General features: G+C 46.6%; 2 protein-coding genes across 9 annotated transcripts in view; both read right to left on the bottom strand.

Moving 5' to 3' along the window:
- LOC108029333 (FH1/FH2 domain-containing protein 3) overlaps positions 1-17,019 on the bottom strand; it is a 41,382-nt gene that overhangs the window by 22,722 nt on the left and 1,641 nt on the right. For 4 of the 8 annotated variants that reach the window (XR_001768437.3, XM_050886760.1, XM_017101543.3 and 1 more), the window contains exons 2-4: positions 12,102-12,152; positions 8,593-12,044; positions 8,116-8,185 (exon numbers count right to left, since the gene is read on the bottom strand). Coding sequence is in view for 3 of the 8 variants with exons in the window: in XM_050886760.1 (XP_050742717.1) it covers positions 8,116-8,185; positions 8,593-12,044; positions 12,102-12,152 (3,573 nt within the window). In the remaining 5 variants the exon portion in view is untranslated. Of the gene's footprint in view, positions 1-4,424; positions 4,688-8,115; positions 8,186-8,592; positions 12,045-12,101; positions 12,153-17,019 lie in introns of those variants that run through there. The other 4 variants (XR_001768439.3, XM_017101553.3, XM_017101569.3 and 1 more) reach the window with 2 other exon arrangements.
- Positions 14,298-15,492, bottom strand: LOC108029365 (uncharacterized). The gene has a single exon (XM_017101596.3). It carries the CDS (start codon positions 15,250-15,252, stop codon positions 14,461-14,463), a length of 792 nt encoding a protein of 263 aa, XP_016957085.1. The 5' UTR covers positions 15,253-15,492; the 3' UTR covers positions 14,298-14,460.

Below are 17,019 nucleotides of genomic sequence, written 5' to 3'. Positions count from 1 at the left end.
GGGAATCGAAGGCCCAGTTCCAGAGATTTATGCCATGACAAAACCGAAGCCCCGCTGAAACGTTAATCATACGCCCCGTGCGACGGATGTTTGCCCTGATGTTCTGCCCAGCTGATGATGAATGGAGGCAAATAGCCGCGGCTGTGTGCCCAACGTGTTTAGTCATGGCTTGTGCCCAATTTTCTTTACGAGCGCTTTTCACTCAACAGCTCAGCCCATTTGAATAACAATATTAAAGCGACAGCTCCGGCTCCTATTTGATTTCTCGTCATTTCTCGGCCTAATGAGCGACGCCAAGCCTCGTCTCAGCCATCATTTTATAGTCTAATAAACAATGCGCTTTATCTCGGCATCTTCTTCTTCGTCTTCGGACGTGTTTTCACTTTAGCCATGATAAATTGCTTACACACAAATTTTTGTATTTGAACATACGTATTTTTTATTTTGGGTTTTTTCATTTGCTTGCCGATTGCATCTGCCAAGACAGGTAGACGAGGAGCCTTGCATTTTCCAGCGTAAATCACATTGACCACTCACGTTGCAGGCGAGTATAAATTTATCGAAAAGGAGGAGTGAAAAATCAACAGTCCCCGCATTAATTTTATGCAGATTTTATGCAGCCATCCCGTTTAAATGTTGCACACGCTTGATAAATGATGGTTTTTCGGTTATCTTGGGGTTTTGGGGGAGTGCCCGCCTGCCGTTCCAGGCCCAAACTTAGTTTGAGTGTTAAATTATGGGGCTTGTGGCGACGGGGCAAGGTCAAGTTGGGGTTGATTGATTCGAAATGCAATTTCAAATGCCGCCTTATTATGGTTTGGCTGGAATAAATGTACAAAGAGCTGAGGTCCGCCTCCCGCAACTTACAACACAATCTCCATCAAGGTCGTTATATTTCCCAATAACCTGAACGCGGTGCTGCAATCACTGTTTTATTTATAAACATTCTGCGAGATACAAAACCGCAAATTGCTTCCCCGCAACCTGCAGCCAAAGCAAATCAATTCAAGGCAAAACGATCCCTTACAAAAGACCCCTGATCCAGAGGCAGAAAATCGGACTTACACGAGTCCAGCTTGTTTCTGTTAATTGCTTTTATAGACATTTTTCTTGCCGTAAACTTTTTATGAGCGCACAATCAAACCACTTTGCATTTTATGAACCCTTCGGATGCCATGCCACACGGGTGCACCAGCCGCGAACGAACATTGGATTTTATGGGCACCATTCAGAGCCATTGAGATGGGTCTTGAGCCAGTGATAAAAATCACTGAAAATTTGTTGAACCTCGCTGATAAGCCCGCCCAACGAAAAGTTATCACTTCATTAGAGCTGGGGAAATGCTACGGGGGCGAAAAGCAATTGAGTTGGGTCCTAAAAGCAAAGGGAAAATGCAGTGTTTGATTTACATGGGAACGTTGGTTTAGTGCAGCTAAAACTGACAGCTTTTTAATGGAAAGAGAAGGTCTGATGGCTGCTAGCGATAGGTAACTCCTTAGTTTTATCTTCTCAATGTATTAAAAAATATTCAGTTGTAATTTGTGAAAAAAAGAAAATTTCGAAACCTTAAAAATAATGTTACCTATTTCATTTGCTATTTCTGTTACTTTAATGGTTTGTTACATGGCCTTTTATTCCTAGACAAAAGCATTGAAAAAACTTTGTTAGTAATGGGGCCTTTAATCATTTTTCGCTCTTCTTGTTCCCTAGAATTATCCATATAATGCCAATGTTTTGCAGCCCTTGACCCAGAAACGAGCCATCAAGTTTGAGTGCAAATATGTTGAGTGCAATATGTCAATGCTAGAGAACACTGGCTTTGCGAAGAATATTCAGTCGAAATCTATGTCAATGAAAGTGAGAAGAAAAACCGAGGCAGGGTGGCAAATAAATCAATAAAGTTTAGTTCGGCTCGGACCTTCGTGCTAATGGGTTGTTTATTTTCCAGGCTGAACGCGATGCGCATGTAACTGCGGAGGCCTGTGTGTTTGGCGAGTGCTTTGCCTTTGGTGGCGTGTACTAAGCAACTGACCTCAATAGCATTTAGCAAGAGCCAAAGAAACCGACAGCCAGCAACACTTTTTACCACTTTTCGGGGTGCGGTTGCAGCGGCAGCAACACTTTCCTTGTTTGGCCAACGCTTTATCGGCCAACCAAACAACACCCATCTATCGCACATATTCGTGTGCACAATGGAGGGGAAAATGCCAAAAATAAATGGGAATTACTCACTAATGCGCTTTGTCTGCAGACTCGATTGTTAGTTAATGAGCCGAAAGAGTTTTTCAACAGCCAGGGCTTTTTACATAAGCCCGCAGACCAGTTTCCCACGCAATTGGACGCTGGATGTCGGCCAAAGCCGATTACAGATCATATCTGCACGGCGCGTCATCCGACTTAATTTGGCATTAAGTTGAGAATCATAATTAGCTGTCAGTGGCTAAGACAGTGCTCAGGCTAGACACCCCCTCGCCGAGGCAGAAAGGGGCGGAAAACACACCTGAGCTCACCTTGACTTTGCATAGCCACAGCCAACGACTCCGCTCGGTAGCCAGATAAGCGCTGGGAGATAACGCATAAACTAAGCGAAATGCTGGAAAAATAAACCCAGAAGTGGCAGCCGGGCAGAGGGAAGACAGTGGGATATGTAGCTATGATGGCGGGCTTTTCCTGCTGCTTAGGATGGTCTCTTTTCCCTTTTCCCCTGTCTTCAAGACTAAGTGCTGGATGGTGTTCGCTCCCTGCCTCTTGCGGCAGCACAATTAAAAAAATTGGATTAGCGAATGCAGCGCGAAGGGGCGAAAAAAACCAGAGCAAAGAGTGAAAAGTCGCCGAAGATGGAGCAGAAAACCCTGGCTAAAATCTGAAGTGTCTCGCGGTTGGCACGTCAACAGGCGGTCGACTTCGGCTGGCAGATTACGCCGGCAGATAATTAAAATCGTAACTACGTTTACGACGGAGCCGGCACAGTGGGTGCGCCAAGTAAGCCACCGTTCTTGGCAGAAACTACCACTTTACTACCACTCGTATTGTAGAAGAATTCAAAGTGGAGGTTTTCATAGCGAAGCTAGTTTTGTGTATTAAAACAGCTAGGAATGGATGGTATCACCTGGGATAACTCTATAAAGAACATATTATTTTTTTAAAAAATTCATAAAGCATTAAAATATTCCCTGAAATCGCAGCAGTATGCCTTAAGCCCTACTCTACTTTCCTAGCTCTAATCTTCGTTCTAAATTCTCCCACTCCCGTTGCGAGTTTTCGCACGTCTGTTTGCCAAATCAGTCCGCAGAATTTCACAAGGCACTGTAATTTGCCCTGCCTGTGTCTCTAGCTAAGTAGAAGCTCTTGTGTTGTACTTCGTACTTAGCGCACTAACCGCGTTGAAATGGGGCTTGCTCGCCCCCGCCGCCCCTCGCACAGCTGCTCGTTTCCTTTATTTCAGTGTTTTTTGCACAGTAGATAGCTAACCGAATTAACCTATTCTGTTTCGCCATAATACATTCCGTAGCTCTCTTTATTTGCATATTAAAAAGTAAATAATGCTAAACAGAGGAAGGCAGACGTCGGAGCAGAAGAACTGGAGTATGTTTTAGTGCTGGCTGGGTTAGTTATAGTCGAGTTGGTCATGTGCCGGGTTCTACGAGTGTGCTGCACTATAAGGCAATCAGGTCTAGGGCCCTGGTATTTGGAGCACTACGAAGCTAATTTGCTGTCAATAACTTGGGGGTTACCAGGTGACAGATGGCAATGCATTTAATGGGAGTACTTGTGGAGCGTACTCATGGGAAAGGAGAAAGAAAGCTCGATCATTTATCGCCTGTGGGGGCAATTTCCGCTAATGGTCGAAAATAAACAATATTTCGCAGCTCGTAATTTGCCAAAATCTTCGCCGAAGATTTGCTTCCTTGCGGAGAACGAGCCCAGGCAGAAGAAAGAAGCCTGGGACCCCGACTTATATCGAGATTTATTTGCACAATTCCGGTTTTGGGCCCTCTCTCTCGGTATCTCTCTTTTCCTCGTACTTTTTGTTTATTTCAATTTTACTACCACTATTTGCTATGAGCCTGGCCCGTCTCTTCCTCTTGCTCGCAGGGACAGATCCCCAATAGGTGTGAGCTGGTGTTGTCCCTATCCAGGGCCCAGAGGAACCCCAAGGCAGAGGGAGACGGAGCCAAAAGTGTGTGCTATAGGGAGAGACAGCTGTTGGCCGAACTGAAGAACTTTGGCACTGAACCCAGAGCTCCGCCGCGAAGTGGCGCCCACAGTGGGGCCCCAATCAAGACGGATCTCTCGGATTGGGCTGTCCACTGACACTGACACAGTGACACGCCGAAAATCAATAGTCTTTAAGGCAAGCTGCAATCATAGGTGGGCTAGTTGGCTGGCTGGCTGGCTAGCTGGCTGGCTGGCGTATTACTAACGATGTTTCCGCCTCTTTCACAATTCGCTTCGCACAATTATCGCCGCTTCGTTTTCGCTTGGCCTAATCACCGCGGATTTGTTTAGCATTTCCAATTACCGATTGTTGTAGCAACTGCGGCAGTTTAATATTATAAGCGTTGCCCACAACAACAACAGCACAAGCACAGGGAAGCGCGACGCGCGCAGCTGAGCGAAGTTTGCTTTGTATCTCGACGGTGGATTTCACCCGCGGCCAGTTCGAGGCGACTGAACTTGAGCGCGTTCGCAGGGCAACTGAAAAGCCCCAGAAAAGACGGCGGAGCCAGAAGAAGGCAGCGCCAAAGTGCAAGAAGAAGCGGTCGCGCGAGAGAGGGAGACGCGTAAGACCACGCGAGAGAGAGAGCGACTGCTACGTAAGACTAGACGCTCAGGTACAAAAAGCCTAAGCACAGTGGGCCACTCATGGGCTAACTATCTACAAGGGATCCACAATAGGTACTTAGAAGTTATAGTTATAGTAGTAGTTATAGTAAATATACTGAACCAATAGTTTTTCTGGCCAACATGGCGGATGAAAATATTTTAAAACCATATAAACAGGTTCTTAAAATCATACATTGGTGAGATATATATATTACTTAGTCGCATACATTTCCATTAAATAGTCGTAGACATATCCATTAAAATGCCCAGTTCTGAACAAAAAGTTCCTAAGGCCAACATGGCGGATGAAAATGTTTATATTAAGTATATTACTGCTAGACCAGACTATACTTAAGAGGCTTCAAAATAGATTAACAAGATTAGTTTTGTATGTATATATGTAAAATTAAATAAGCTTATTTTATTATTGAATGTGAAATAAATCTTCCTGTCCTGCTAACAGGTATTAAGCAACTCTAAAAAAATATAATATACATAGTTTCTATATTTTTTGTTCTTTCTACTTTTACCACAAACACGAGATCTCGCCCACTGTGGGTTATCTTACTATATCGCGTTGGGGTCTTACGTATCGACTCGTAAGTCACCAAAACGTAAGGCACTTGGGGCAGGTTGCGAGCGTGGTGAGTTTGGTTGTTTTCAGCGGTTACTCGCGTGTGTGAGTGTGGTCAGGTAAGTGTCTGCAACATTGTGGCTACTAGGTGTTTGCCTCTCTAATTGAACATGCACTACAAAAAAAGTGCATGAAGTCCGTTGAGAAAATAGTTTTTCAAACATTCTAGCATGAGGCTAATGGGAAAAGGTCCTCCACAAACACTTTTATTTTAATAGAAAATCTTCAGCTATTCACTCAAACCCTTTTTTTCAGTGCGCCCTGCCACTTGCAAGTGCTCCCCATGCGAGGTCCAAAAATAGCTCGGCGGGCAGCGCGTGTGCCACAATTTGGCGTTATCGTCGATGGAGCGTTAGCCTATCATTAGTGCAGCTCTCCCGCTGCTCCATGGGCGCTGACTTTTGGCGGTGGGTGTGTGGTTGCAAGGCTCCGATTACGGGCAATGAGTTTTGGGTGCAGGCAGCAGATTTACAAGTGCCATTGCGAGGGAATGCGGTGGGGGCGGCGGCCCACTAATAGTGGTACTTAATGGCAAATCGATTGCGGCAAGGAAGTACTAAATATCATAGTTAATAGTTTACTAAATTATTATACTCAAAATTATTGCAGGTAGATATTTAGCGGAGAGTTTAATAGTAATTTACTACTTTGCTGGAAATAATATAAGATATTTTATGATAGGAATTTGGTAAAACACAAAATCACACAATACTTAGGTAGTTTGCGTCCCCAAAATGGAACCCAACCCATATTATTCCTCCACAGCTCCGAATTTCCCCAAGTCCCATAAAAATCGTCAGTCCCTTAGACAATTCCCCTCATTATCAAACGGCGGTTCGAGCTTAAAAGTGAGTAAGCCCCATAAAAACAGTACAAGAACTGATAGTATAGTTGTCTCTGGTCGAAGACACCACGGCTGCCTTGAGAAAAAACCAAGACAGCATCCGGCGGAGGAGGGGTCTTCGAAAACCTGAGTCATCCACAGATCGTCGCAATGTTTTGATGTGTTCATTTGTTTGCTTTTTCGCAGCTGCGATAAATGAAACTAAATGTCTCTTATACTGTAATTTGGGTAATTTCTGCTTGCGCTTTTGCTTTGGTTTCACGCACCATTGCCATTCGCTATTTTTGGTTAGCGACTCATTCGGGTTCAGAGGTGAGAACACACAGCTTTTCTAGGGAATCAGCGTAGGCATTTTTTATGGCGAGTTGAACGGACTTTCGATTTTTAATGTTCGGCGACGCTTTTTACGGCCACATTTGGCAGCACAAAGTCAACAATTGCTTTAATGTACTCTGTACATAAGCAGCGAGATGAGTAAACAAATATTTGCAATCGAAATTTGCCCCTCGCTCGAACATATATGTTTACAGTTATCACTCTGGCAGCGACTTCTTTCCGCCCCGATTTTGGCTTTATGTTCGTGTTAATTGCATTATGACCCATTTAGCCGGGAGTTGTTCTCGTCCCCCGGCCCTTGTTGGTGTTAATACGCGTTGTTACTTTGTTGGCCATCAAACTGGAGCGCGACTCGGGATCTGAGTCTGGATCCGAGTCCGGGGAAGGAAGCCCCAAAGCCGTCGTCTGAATGTAATTAAGATAAAATTTGTGTGCCCATGTTTTTATTCCCCTGGCTGTTCCGCGTTTTCCCCTGACATGGCTGCGCTTTGTCGTATTTGCATTTAGACTCGGTTTACAGGGGTGTTACAGGGGTTTTTTGGGTCTACGGGTAGCACCTGTTACCAACAAATGACTGACTACTAACGAATTTTCTCTAGAAGATACTTTAAATTTAGGCTTACCTAAATTATAACAATTTTTAGATAGAGAAATTTGGTTTACGGAACACGTACTATTTGGTATTTAAAGATCCTTAGTCACATGAAATTTTGAACTATTATATGCATTTAAAAGTCTAGACACTATGGGTATCGCTTAGTCGACTACTCGCAGAAAAAGTTCTTATTGCTTGAGTTTTTTTCTTATTGTCAGAATGCCACAGAGCCTGCGAACCGCGGCTGAGTCACAGACCGGCGACCCCTCGACTGCCCCAACCACTTGAGGGCTGTCACTCAGGACCGAATCTGGCTGGCGATGCCGGAGGTGATAGCTGCACCACCGCACCACCGCGCTCAGGTGGGTGTGGGTGCGCCCCTCGGCTCGCCCTGCCTGGCCCTCTGTCACTCCAGGTATTTAAATCGAACGCCCAGCTGCAGGTAAGCGATACGGGGCGGTGAGTGTTACTTGCTCTGCGATAAGTGAAAGGGCCGAGGGGAGTGGGTCCTTCGGCCTTATCAATGGATCTGCCGATAAGCGAGGTCGCTGGGTAACTGAATCTTGGGGACATACAGTATTTCCTGTAGGAAATGATGGTGTCGCTTTCAGAGAAAGTTTGCTGAGTGATCAAATATAATCTGAATAAGAATCAATAATTAAATACCACTTAATAAGTACCTACTGCCTGGAAAACTAATATGCCCTAAAGAATATATACTCCTCCAACAGAGGGTATCTGTATAAATAAACATAAGAGTGGGCGGCAGTCGATATAACGCAACAAGACGGGCAGGCTGCCAAAACGCTTGCAGTCTATTCTGAAATTAGGGGATTCCAAGGGGCTGGTGGTGGGGTGTTTGGGTGGTTGGACACTTACCCTGCGTTGTTGTTGTTGTTGCTTGGGTGGCTCGTAAAAGCTGCTACCATTCTCCAACCACTCGACGTCGCTGCAAGATCAGAAGACAGAGATTAACAACCACATGTTGAGCAAATTCACCACACAACAAACGGAAAAGCTCTCTCTGAAAGCTGTTTTTCGGCATTAGTTTCCCGATGATGGGATTTTCTAGCTCTAAGCATTCCTCTCAGAAATGAGTGCCAAAAATCTCACCTTAGGGAATGAGTATCTATTTACTTTTGTACAAGGTTAATGATTAAAGATACTTTATATAGATTGACATTTAATTGAATTAAGTTTTCCCATTTACTGAAAACCTATTTCCTTTGCGTGTTTTGGGTGATAATTATTTTACGAATATTATCAGAATACCAATATAACCAATAAGAAATGAAAATTTCATATATGTGTTGTTTATAAATCCGATTCGGATTATCCGATCATATAGGAACCTACCGTTGCATTCGTTGGATTACCGGCAGTTGGGCAGTGCTGTCGTGGATTCGCACCTGGTCGGGGGTCACCTCCTCGAGCAGGAACATGTTCTTGCTGGCCAGGGGGGTCAACTCAGCCTCTGCGGGACCGGAGTTCCCGTAGAAGAGCGGACTGAGGGGACGACAAGCCCCTCCCAGGAGCTCGTCGATGTTCTGGTGCCGCGAGATGAAGAGCTTTTCGCCGGACCGCCGAGTTTGCGGTGAGAAACGCGGCTGCAGGGCAGTCAAAGTGGGAGTGGGTTGTTGCTGGGGAGGTGGCTCCTGCACTTGCGACCTTGGAATGTTGTCGTAGGGCGAGGGGCAGCGCACTGGACTGGCACACTGACCCAGGGGCGGCGGACGCTCGGAGTAGGCATCGAAGTTGAAGGAGGTGCTCAGCTCCTGGGATGCCAGTGTGGATGGTGGTGCCAGTCGCAGATCCACTTCATCCCTGGAGCACACCACCGGCTGCTCCTCGTCCTCACTGCTGGGCTGCTGAGCTGGAGCCTGAGGGCCCTCCGTATCCTCCTGTAGCCACCAGGCCCGCTCTCCGGACTCCCAGTGCTTGATGATTCGTGGTGGTGGAGTGGGTGGCTTCACCGGCGGTGGTTCGTTCTCCTTCTCCTCCGGAGGTGGCTCCTCGGGGGCGTCCTCCTGCCACCAGGCTCTTTCGCCGGACTCCACGCGCTGCACATTGAACATCTTTCTGGCGGGTCCGGATAGCCACCAGGGGTTGGAGCCACCACTCTTGGAATTTGCTGCACTTCTGGAAGCGCTACCCTTGGAACTCCGTTGACTGCCATTGGAGGGCAGTCTCAGGGTCACCTCCACGTGGGGCTCACTATTGTTGTTATTCAGATCGCCATTCTCCCTGGGGGATTCCTGAGCCTCATCCTCTTCCTGCAGCCACCAGGCATCCTTTTCCGGCGTTATCCTGCTCCTTGGCATCAGCTTCACATGGCTGCTGGAGTCCTCCTGATCCTCCTGACTCCACCAGGTGCCCTTGCTCGGCTCCTGGGCATCGTCATCTAGGGTGTTAAGGGTCTCCTCCGCCAGCGTGTCATCATCATCGCCATTCTCATTCTGGCGCAGCCACCAGGCCTGCTCCTCCCCAGAATCGATGTGTCTCAGCCTGTATGAAGGCATCTCTCCTCGATTATTTTGATCCAAAGCAGAGGCCGTGTTTATCTGCAGGCTGGTATCCTGCCACCAACTGGGATCGTCCTGCTCGGAGGTGGTCAAACTGGCGGTGGTGGTGGTGAGACTCGTGTCCTGGGTGGTGCTAACCGTGCTGGTGGGTAATCTAGTTCCCGTTCCCGTGCCCGTTCCCGTAGAGCTTTCTCGTGGACACCGTGTGCTCGAACTCTGGGAATTCGTTTGGGGTGAGGGTTTCGCTTCGCTCGTTGGCGTCGTTCGCGGTTCGTTCGTTCGCAAATCTGTAGTCAGACTGATCCCCGAGATTTTCGAGATCTTCGAGATGGCCGACATGCCCGAGATCACGGGCAGCGAAAGAGCCTCCGGTTCGCCCGAGCTCTCGGAGCTTTCGAGGAAGATCGGCTCGTTATTTGCGTCTTGCTGACGGCTAGCGAAAAAATTTGATACTGCCGATAGCTTCTTCAGTCTTGTCTGTGTCGCTGGCACCACTTCAGCCTCGGCGGAGGGTGATTCAGTGGTGCTGTTTGGCTTGTGGGCGGTGGTGGCGACCTTGCCTGCACCGCCCTCTTTGGTGGTCTTCTTTTTGGCCTGCTTTTTCACGGTCTTGACCCTCTGCTCGCTGTCCGATGCGGAGGCGGTGGATGAGCTGCCAGTGGTGGTCTCACTGCAGGATTTGTGACTCTTTGGCTTCGGACTTCCTGGCACCTTGCCATTGCTCAGCTTGCTAGATTTCTTTGAGGAAGCAGAACCAGATCCAGAGGCCAGACTTCCTTCGGAGCCCGCACTTGGTGATCTCTCGAGGCTGCTGCCATTGGGCAGATCCTCGGACTCCCCACCACTGCTAGGAGTTCGGGATTTCCTAGGTCTATCCGTAGGACCCACATTCAAGGAGGACTTGCGAAAGTCCTTGTTGGGCCACTTGACCGCCGAGCTGCCCGAACTGGAACTGCAGGTCTTGGTGGGTGAGTCCGCCTTGCTGGGTGGTGCAGGTGGTTTGTTCACCAGGTTCTCCACCGACGATTGCCTGGAGTTCAAGCGTATTGCCTTCGGCGGTGATAGCTTGGACTTTGCAGACTTCGAGGAGGATCCATTTGTTCTGGGCGGGGATACGGCTTCTGGGGACTTTGATGATGAGTTTGCAGACCCATTACTTCTGGCTGGAGAGAGAGCCTCACTGGATTTCCCGGAACTCACAGTTCCATTCGACCTTGGCGGTGATAGAGCTTCTGAGGATTTGGCTGAGCTCACAGAGCCAATAGTCCTGGCTGGAGATACAATCTCTGGGATTGACTGAATCTGTTTTCCTTCGCCCAGCGAACTGGACTTTCCCGATCCCGAACTGTTCCAGGGACTGGCACTGTATCGCAGACTACTGATCCTATCCCTATGAGGACTATAAGTGGAGCTTATGCTACTGCCTGCACTATAGCGAAGATACCGTGTAGAGTCATCCAATCGGTCTGATTGAATCTCCTGGTCTGTTGTCTCGCGTCTTTTTGTGGACCTTTGGATGGTCTTCTCAATGGTTTTGGCTGGATCAATGCGACGGGTTCGCTGTACGGTGGTGCTGCCGGGTAAAGTGGGTGAAGTGGCTCTGGTCACCACGGAAATGGTGATGAATGATTCATTGGCTTCTTCATCGTTTGCTGGTTCATCCTCCGCCTGCTTCTCCGGAGTTTTATCCTTGTTATTGGTAACCTCTTTGGGCTTCTCCTCTTCCTGCTCCTTTTCCTTCTCCTTTTCCCGCTCCCTTTCCCTACTCGCTTTGGCTCTGCTGGCAGTTCTGGCATGAAAATCACTGGTGGTCAGGTAGGACAGGGCACTGCCATTTCCCGATATCCGAGAAGCCGCTCCATAGCGACTATTGTAGGCGTTCCTGGTGGCCGAGGAGGATGAACTGGAGGTGGTGGTGTTACCTCCACGGTAGGTGGATCCAAGTTTACTCCTGGTACTATCGATCACGGGACTCGGGTCGCGGGATTTGTTGCGATTCGTGTGCTCCAAGGCCACCGGACTGGGGTCTCGAGATCGACCATACTTCCCCAGGGAACTGGTGGTGGTACCTGTGTACCTCTTCACGGGACTGCTCCTCTCACTCGGAGCTGCTTCCTTGGGCTCTGTCTTTGCATAGCGACTAACGTAGCTCGAAGCTGGAGTTGTGGTAGCTGGTGGTGGAGGATCCCTTTTGAGGCGGTACGTTCCTCCGGAAAACGAGGGTCTGTAGGAGCTTGGCGTGGCCAGTGAGGTGTAGCGCGATGTGGTGTCTCCAGAGGTGCCATACTAAGGGTAAAATATACAAATTAGTCAAGTAATGGGGAAAATATTTGAGGTACCCACCGAAGAGCTGCCCGGCTTATAGGAACTTCCCAAGCTCGTTTTCCAGGGTGTCTAAAAAATATATAGAGTAACAGAACATTTATAAATTGCGAATTTATTGAAAAGCAAACAAAATACATCTAAACCTACATCTAAAATAAGACCAAAATGATTTGGATGATTTAGCAAATCTAAATTTATCTAAAACCCATTCTCTCAGTGAGTCCTACCAACAAATAGTGAGTGAGTGATTTCTTTATAGCTCATTGGGGTCCGTGATGTTTCTGGCAAGACCTGCATGCACTCATTCAAAAGAAATTGAAACTGATGGGCAATCACATGGCTTTGATTGATTGGCGCTCTAAGAGTCCGAAGGCAATTGACTCCAGCAAAACGAGACGAAAACAAAGTGCTGCCCCACATTCCGCCCCCTGCACCGCCTGGTGCAGCACCACCTTCTCCATTTTCTAGGGGAATTTTCTCAATGAGCTGTGCACTCGACAATTATTCGCACGCATTTCATCATCGTCATCGCCAGCCGCAGAGGAACATCATCGCCAGCCTCGGCACATCAGCAGACCCAACAGCACCACCACCGTCGGATGCCAAAGAATCCCAGGGCCCCCGATTCCCCGATGGACTATTTGTGGCCGGGACCGCTGCCTCTTTGAACTCGCCCATTGCATTTTACTCCGATTCGGCTTGGGATTTCTGCTGCGGCTGCTTCTATTTCATTTTCAATTAAATGGCGCTGCTGCACGCGCTTTTCAATTAATTTGGACGTGTAAACAGATTCATTTCGATTATTTCAACATCTGCCTTCTAATCTCGGCCGCGGCGCATTAGACGATTGCCCTCGGCCATCGAGACACGTTGAGTTTTCCCCGGCCATAAAGAAAATTGCGGGGGCCCCGACCACTTTGCCCTATCTCAATTGAGGACCGCAGGGTGGTTCGTGGGGCTGTGGCTGACGGCCTTACCCACCATATCTTTCGGATCCGACACCCATTTGGCGTTGCAAAATTTGTGTCGCCGGCTTAGAGATTTTTGGCAACACCAACGATTTTGGCTAATTATTGCAAATTATCTGTAATGAACAGATGAAATGCTGTTGAACCCGACATTTGTATACCTATCTGCCAAATACTTTTGAGGACATAAACACCTTAAAAATAGTGTTTTAAATATTCTGAATATATAATAATACCTTATATATTGTAAGTAACAATATCGGAATTTAGGTACCATTAAATATTAAAGATCATTGATTGAGTATACAAATATCTTCAACACCTAAACATCTTTGTGACCTTTTGTGAACCCAAATGAGGAATTCACCCTTCAAAATTCCCCTGAGGAATTTCTCTATCTGAAACACTTAAGCGGCGGCCTGTTCCGAGTGGCGCCAATCCCGGGGAACGACAACTATCCGGGAATAAAAATAATATTATTACATTTCCCAGCGCCCGCCCATTGTGAAGAATTGGCGAGCGAGCGAGAGGGAGTGCGGAAGAAAGACAGACAGTCTCGGCTAATTGTTTTCGCTCAGTGAAATGGAATGCCAAACACACAAATAGCCAACAATGTGCAAAGCAAGCAAGCGGAGACACTCAGCCGGAGGAGACTGGATGATCGTGTGGCTGGGTCTATGGGCCTGTGGATCTTCTCTGGAATGGAGTCGCCATGTGTACTTTGTTCGCCGCCGATTCCAGAAAAGTGCTGCTCTTCTGACAGCGTTATTATGCCGACTCAATTAGGAAAGTACGGGGACTGGAGATCGGGCGGCTCGGCGGGATCAGGAGCAGGATGCGCTGTAATGCGCCCGTCTGTCAGTGGCCACGGCCCATAAAGCACGGCCAGGAGAGCCATCCACTCGCAGAGTATTTAGACTGTGACCCCAGATGATTTGAAGTGGCGACTGAACATTCGCGTGCCAGACAAGTGATTTATTTTTAAACGTTTCTCTAGTTTGCTCTGCTCAAAGTGTCGAATAATGCTTTCGCCAAACTAAACTGCACAAAAATCAAAGTTTCTCATTTGCAAGGCAAAATTAATGTGGCATACACAAAAGTTAAAAGTACAATACATTACAAACTTAAAAGAAATATTAAGGCCCCATTTAATAATTTTAAATTATGTTAAGAGGGGGGAACAACCAGTTCCTACTTTATAAGCTTTAAAATAAATCACCTTTTCCCAAATAAGAAATACTTATACTCCTAAGCCGATTCTATATTTAAAGCCAAACGTGTTCTCATATGGAAGGGCTACCAATTCACGAAGATAAACAATTTTACCAAGTCTTAATGGGCCTAACCAACTGCCGCTGCTATCCTAATTGGCCTGGTCCCTTTCATCCTCGGCGTCGCTTCGTATTTCGTTAGCTTTCGTGGTTACTTCCTTGGCTTGCATCCGGATCCTCAGCTTGATCGGTAGGGTTCTGAGGTTCCGTTTTCCTATCCGGTTCGGACTTGAAGCTGCCATCCTGGCCACCCACCAGACCTAGGTCATGGGTTTCTGGCACGAATGGATCCCAGCTCGGGGCCTTGGCCGGATACTTGTCTATCGCATCTCGCATGGCCCGCATGCCCAGCTCGAGGGCGCAGTTCATGGAGTTCCTCTCGGGTGGTTCGCGGGTTAGGGGTCCGTTGAAGTGCACATAGATATCCCCCTGGGCGGTCAAGTCCAGTCCGTAGGTGGTCAGATCCTCGCCGAAGACCAGCTGCGTGGCTGCCGGATCCGTGTGGGTGGTCCTCATGGCCGATAGGAGTCCTATGATCCCAAACCGATCGCTCAGCATGGTGGCCGGTATATTGGTGAATTTCCCATCGGCTGTACTCCGGATTCCTGCTGCATGTGACGTTCTCGGAGAACTGCTCGAATCCGGTCCTTGTAACACCAGACCGTAAGAGGGTTGGCCAAAAATATCCGAAAACGTGGGCACCGGCGGCTGGCGATCATAGAGTTCCGGGAAGAGTTTGTAATCTGACTCGGTTCCAGAATCTGTGCTCGAAGTGGAGGCGATTTCCGGTGGCTCCTCGCTGGGCGGTTCCGGCGGGGGCGGTGGGCGTGGCGGCTCCACTTTCGGCCGATTGGACGTGTTCTCCTGGTTCTTCTTCCTTATCGCTATCGAGGGATTCACCTTGCAACGGGGACGTCGACGCCGCGGCATCTTCAATTTTTTATTTAAAAATATCCTTTCCTTGTGAGTGCTTGAGTGTGGGGGGATGTTGGAGGGCAGTTGGATGTGTATTGTGCTTTTTGAGTGACTGTGGGTGGGTAATCTCAGACTCAGATAACCTGAATTAAAAATCCTGATCTCGGAATCTTTTAAGAAGCGCCTAGCACCGCCTTCCTTTCTGCTACACTACAAAAATTTGGATATACTTTGATAAGTGATTCAACAAAAACTTGATTGTGAAATCAACAGCAAATCGAAAGTGCGTTAAAAATGCTTAAATTAAATGAGACATTAAAACTGGATTTCTAGATTTCATACCTTGAGTGTTTGGATCCCGATTCAAAAGTGGGATACTTCTATGAATTTGTTGTTGAAATCTCGGATATTCTACATCCAAACTTTCCTTTTTGACGAGGGTCAAAATTTTAACCCTTTTTCATGTTCGATTTTTCCGTAATTCCAATACCTTTCATTGTGGGAGCCCGAAACTGGACTTCTAGATTCCATAACTTGAGTAATTGGATTCCGATTTAGACGTGGGATACCTCTATGAATTTGTAGTTGAATTCTCTGATATTCTGCATTTAAATTTTTATTTTTATTGAAGGTCAAAATTTTAACCCATTTTCATGTTCGATTTTTTGCGTAAGTCTATAGCTTTCAGAATGGGAGCCCAAAAATGGACTTCTAGATTCCATAACTTCCGTAATTGGACTCCGATTCAGTAGTGGGATACCTCTATGAATTTGTGGTTGAATTCTCTGATATTCTGCATTTAATTTTTTCCTTTTTACGAGGGTCAAAATTTTAGCCCATTTCCATGTTTAAATTTTTCCGTAATTCCAATGGCTTTCAGAATGGGAGCCCAAAACTGGACTTCTAGATTCCATAACTTCCGTTATTGAGTTCCGATTTAGACGTGGGATACCTCTATGAATTTGTGGTTGAATTCTCTGATATTCTGCATTTAAATTTTCCTTTTTAACGAGGGTCAAAATTTTAACCCTTTTTCATGTTCGATTTTTCCGTAATTCCAATACCTTTCATTGTGGGAGCCCAAAAATGGACTTCTAGATTCCATAACTTGAGTAATTTGATCCCCATTTAGACATGTGATAGCTCTATAAATTGGTGGTTGAATCATCCAAGATTATATTTAAGAACTGTTATTTATTTTATTCATGTATTATTATTATTAATGAACACCCAAGTAATATATTATATTTTTTGTGGATGAAAGATTTATTTAGCTTGATCCTTTTCATAACTCCTGTTTCCTATCCCTTTACTACCCCCCCACTTTCTTCGTCTAAAACAAATTGCATGAAGATTCACACTTTGTTAATTAATTAGGTGGTGCGTGCTCCGCGGCTCTCACCGAAGAACTTTCAACTTTATGCGTGTCATAAATATTTACAACTTCCTCCTGGCCATAAAAATCCTCAACAAAGTACCAACTCCAACGAGAAAACGAAGACTGCGTCAACGTAGAAGAAACAGAAATCATTCCGCTTTACTCCCAACATTTTTAGAAGCATTCTAAATATAATTGTAGAAATGAGTGGGGAGAAGGTGCAGTAGAAAAGTGGTGGGGAGGGGAAACTTGTTGTTTGCCGGCCATAAATTGATCAGTTTATTAGATTCCGAGACCCGAAAAATATTTAATTGATTTATGCCCAATGAGTCAGAAGTCAGGCTGAAGTCATAAACTTGATGACTGGGTACAAAAGGATATAATGGGATGAACACGAAGGAGAT

The sequence above is a fragment of the Drosophila biarmipes genome, chromosome 3L (genome assembly GCF_025231255.1).
Source record: "Drosophila biarmipes strain raj3 chromosome 3L, RU_DBia_V1.1, whole genome shotgun sequence".
In the NCBI taxonomy this organism is placed as follows: Eukaryota; Metazoa; Arthropoda; class Insecta; order Diptera; family Drosophilidae; genus Drosophila; species Drosophila biarmipes.
This window is presented reverse-complemented; position numbering and strand designations above follow the sequence as displayed.